The 4,668-nt window shown below is 38.8% G+C and overlaps 1 protein-coding gene across 1 annotated transcript in view; it reads left to right on the forward strand.

Moving 5' to 3' along the window:
- The window catches only part of ckap5 (cytoskeleton associated protein 5), a 42,717-nt gene extending 38,409 nt beyond the window's left edge, over window positions 1–4,308 (forward strand). The window contains exon 44 of the mRNA XM_087171543.1: window positions 1,974–4,308. Within this exon, the coding sequence (XP_087027669.1) occupies window positions 1,974–2,269 (296 nt within the window). The 3' untranslated portion in view covers window positions 2,270–4,308. The remainder of the gene's footprint in view (window positions 1–1,973) is intronic.
- The last annotated feature ends 360 nt before the right edge of the window (window positions 4,309–4,668 follow it).

A 4,668-nucleotide genomic window follows, 5' to 3' on the forward strand; every position in this document is an offset into this window, starting at 1 on the left:
ACACACACACACACACACACACACACACACACACACACACACACACACACACACACACACACAGAGAGCCTTTAAGGCAGTCTGTTGCATTGCATGGTTTTAAAGCGTCATGTCTGGCCTCAATCCTGAGCATCTGGAGGAAGCCAAACAGTTTAATCTTGGTTTCATCAGACCAGAGAATCTTGTTTCTAAGTCTGAGAGTCCTTTAGCTGCTGCTTTTCTTTTTTTTTTTTTTTTCAAACTCTTTGGATTTTCACGTGGAATCTACTGATCACCTGAATTTACTCAATTGGACTCCAATCAAAGTGCAGAAATATCTCAAAATTTAGAGTTTCATAGTAAAATCTCTAAATACTTCTGTGATATTTCATTTTACAGTAGTGTTTGTAACTCCAATTGCTAATAATATTATTGTTCATTTGTTATTAACTGTTTTTATTATTATTATTATTATTATTATTATTATCGACAATGAGCTAATGGACACATGCATTTCCCCTAGGGGATTAATAAAGTACGTATCTATCTATGTAATAGTTTTTTGTTCATAAGCTTTTACATCAACGCTAATTTCCAGAGCCCTCTCCTTTTATTAGCTTTCATTGAACATGTAATAAAATCGTATTTTCAACAAATTGCAGAAAATGTCTAAATCTACTGTTAAAAAAAATGATATTATAATTATTTGGTAACATTAGCTGCTGTGAAACCAGATGAGTTTACACTGTCTTTCACAAAGGCCTACTGCTGCCTAAATTGTAGAAAGCTTTTATTTTCATGCACAGGTAGTGCCACAGTATGAGCGGTAGCTTTGCACATGTTTAAATGAATGAATCGGAACAAAAAAACTATATTTAATGTGGATCAGTCAGTGTCTCTGTGTCTCTGTTCTGATCCACTGGATCTGTACATGTCTGTTGATAACCAACAAAAACTTGTTTGAAGGATTTTAGAAAGAGAATGTCAGCAAGTTGTCTTTGTTGAGTTTATGTAGTTTATCCACCAGAGTGCGCTACAGGTTTATCAACTTTAAAATGTTCAAATATTTAGGATGTATGTACATCACAGTCTTATGAATATCTACTTTTAAGGGGTTAAAACAGTGACCTGTTCATGTTATGACAACAAAATATAAGCAAATGTATACCTAATTTCTTTTAATTATATGTGTCAAAATCTCAATAGGCTCCAACACACATTTGATAGAAATTTGTTCCCTGAATTTAGCCTCACAGGCAGTGTTCACCTGCTTAATGTTTGCTTCTAAAGTCAGAAACTGACTAGCTGAAACTGAAGACAAGAGCTGGAGGCTGAACTCACACCAACAACCTCCATTTACCAAAAACATGCAACCAGAGCAGATACTTGTATTTCATCAGGAACAATGACAGTAGGATAGGGCTGAATGATTCGTTACCATTATATTGTAACCGCAAGTTGAAAGTGCAGTATTAGCAAGTGAAACAGATATAAAGACGATTGTGCTGTTGACTAAGTAATGTCAACTAATGTTGTGATCTATCACTAATATCTTAATAAATCACAGCTAAACTGGTAAATCTTTCTATACAAAACTTAAACATTGACTTTTCTTTTGACAGGCTTAGAAAAATTTCATGTGATACTTTGCCAGTAGAAACAAGATTTATTTGTGTGGCATAAAAAACAAAAGCAGGTCTATGCTAATTTACAGAAAATTATTTAAATTGCTATTTTTCTATCTAATGCTGCAAATGCAATGAGACATTTTCATCAAATCACTCAGCTGTAGCATAGGACCAGGTGAACATGTCTGATGTTTGCTTTTAGTCAAAATATATTAACTACAGTTGTTACAGTGGCACAGACACAGGACTTTGTGTTTTGTGGAAATTAAAAGTTGGAGTCAGAAGTTTTTGATGTACAGCAGTCTGGGTGAAATAAATGTTACATTAAGTAACTGAGTAATATTTACTATATGTACAGATAAGAAGCTGACATATCTTCTTCTTCTTTCCACCTCCATCAGGGAGTTGGAAGCAGCGACGACGAGCCTCAGCAGCGACCTGCCATCTCGTCCCTGCTGTCCTCGAAGCCGTCGGTGGCCTCCTCCACTGACATGCTCCACAGCAAGCTGTCTCAGCTCAAAGAGTCTAGAGAGATGTACCAGCAGGAACACAATGCACATTCCCACTCCCCGACGCATGCGCACACTCGCTCAGCCTCGCCAGCGGCCAACCTGGATGACCTGAAGAAACGTCTGGAGAGGATAAAGAGCAACCGGCAGTAAGGAGCACCAAACCACCCACGTCACCATCTCATCCGCTCAGCCTGTGGAGTCCAGCTGGTTGTAGAAAACACAACATCCTCCTTTTTAACTCTGTTTATATCCTTGTTCTGGTAGATCGAGGTAGAAAGCACTTGGACACTAAAGCCCCGCCCTCTGTATTGACAAATCCGGTAGCAACAGACAAACACACCCTCGAATTTGAACCTGACTCCACCCACTGTGCCTGTATGTTGTTAGAAATCAGACACCCTGATCTGACTGTAGCTGAGTACATTCAGATTGAACTAAGGCTGTGATTTTTAGCCTCCACAAACAGACTGCAGAAACTATCCCAGTGTTTTAGGTACAATTCAAACTCATTAAAAGATGTTTTATCTTCACATCAAATCACTTTTGTTTTTAAGTGTTGACCATCAGAACAGAAGAGACGAAGCTAAGTCCAGAGTCTAGGAGTGAGCTTTGAGTCGGATGTAGTTCTCAGTCTGTACAGTTTGATCCTGAAGAACAAACTGTAACACCCACCTAACCCCACCTCACTCCACTCTCCCTCCTGTCCCGTCCCGGCCTTCTCTTTCAGGTTGCCCCCTCCTTCCTCCCTCCTCTCTCCTGTGTACACTTTTCACTGCATTATAATAATGAAATAGTGAACTTAACCTCCTTCTGTCTTCTTTAATATCATAACACAATATGTTTGTACATATTTAAAGGTTGTTAACCACTTAACTGTTATGAAGCGCTTCTCATGTGGTCACAGGAAAATACACGTTGTTTCTTCCTGTTTCACGACGTACCACATCGCCGCTGCCGCTGCTGCTGCTACTGCTGTTTGGATAGAGAAACACTGTTGTAAAGGACTGAAGTCACATCTGTAGTTGTGTGACCGCCCTCATGTGGCCGAGCACTGAACGCTTGTACACTGTCATGGTATCAGTTTGTACTTCTCAGTGATTTCAGCCTCTTTTGGATGGGGGCATCTAATGATTTTGAATAATTGCGGAAAGTTTACGTATCCTATGTTGGCGTCAGTAAATGATGATTAGACAAACATCAGGAAGAAAGGTTGATGTCTCTTTCAAAATAGCACATATTATAGGACTTGAAGCTCCAGCACTTAGTTTAATCAAAAAAGTGTCTGATTTGTCCATTTCAGACATTTTTTTTCTGTGTTTAGAGTCATGAAATAAGCTCAACAGCATCAACATCAACCCCCTCCTCTGTCATCCTTCTGCCCCTGATGGTGGCTCTAAAAAGGAAGTTCTTTCTGTTTGGTCGCGGTTATGTAAGAAACCCTTCCACTTTTATTCTGAAAATCTTCTGTTGTGGCCTTTTAGTAAGCGATTGTCTAAAGTGGTTTTCAGTTTCCTTTTTTTTTTTTTTTAAGAGAGAAAAAATATTTCTTCCCAGACAAACTGGAAATAATCAGCCGTAGTGTTTGGTTGTGATTTAAAACCTGCAGGCGTTTGGTGGTACACTGAGTTCAGTTCCTGAGCTGCTTCACTCAGGAAGTCCAGACCCAGCAGAGCTGTGTACAGGTGTGTTTCAGTTGCGTGTTGGACTGTGCTGTGGGTTGACATTTGGCTGTAAATAGTGTATGTACTGTCCTCCATTAACAGCCCCCCCCCTCAGTTATTTAACAGCAGAACAGGACTGTAGAGCCAACATGGCTGTCACTGTAAAGCGCATCAACCAAACTTGTTGTATATGTACGGCTCTTTATCCAGCTGAAGGAAGTTCACTCTGTGTCTGTAGGCTTAAAGAGCATGGCATGAAGGCAGTGATTGTTTTAATTTCTCCTGTAAATAAAGTTTGCATTATTAAAACAACTGTTTAATTAAGTAATTGTTTTTCTAAAGACGGCGATGATGATGGCCCTGTTAGTCATCTCCTCTGTAGCTGAATGTTGAGTAAAGAAACACAAATAACATTGTTTTTGTATTTAATTCAGATGTCAGTCTTACATTGTTGCTCTCCAGCTTTCCTTGTATAATCCATAGTGGAAAATGGCAATAAAGTCTTGTTTTTTTTTTTTTTTAACAATCCATCTGTGACTATGCTCTTTTTATTTATGTGTGAATTCATCTAAAACGGAGTTGTCTTCTTTGTGTTATTCTTTTCATGTGTTCTACTGTAGTCTGGAGGGCTGCTGCTGTGTTGAACTGATGCAGCTAAGCAGGAAGTTGGTTCTTAAAACCTGCAGCAGGAAGCTCATTTCATTATTCTCAGAACCTTCTCATTAAGGAAAGTGGTTTCAGATTTTTGACTTTGCAATGTTGTCTGAATTTTTCTGTTCTCACTTGGAAAGTTTCAACATGCATCATACTCTTTCTTATTTAATATTTCTAGGATCAGATATCCAGTTTTTCAGAAGTCCTGGAAAACTGATCCACACTATTTGTGTC

The sequence above is a fragment of the Seriola lalandi genome, unplaced genomic scaffold (genome assembly GCF_002814215.2).
Source record: "Seriola lalandi dorsalis isolate HSWRI2012SDOR001 ecotype SW California unplaced genomic scaffold, Sedor1 jcf7180002055008, whole genome shotgun sequence".
Classification (NCBI taxonomy): domain Eukaryota; kingdom Metazoa; phylum Chordata; class Actinopteri; order Carangiformes; family Carangidae; genus Seriola; species Seriola lalandi.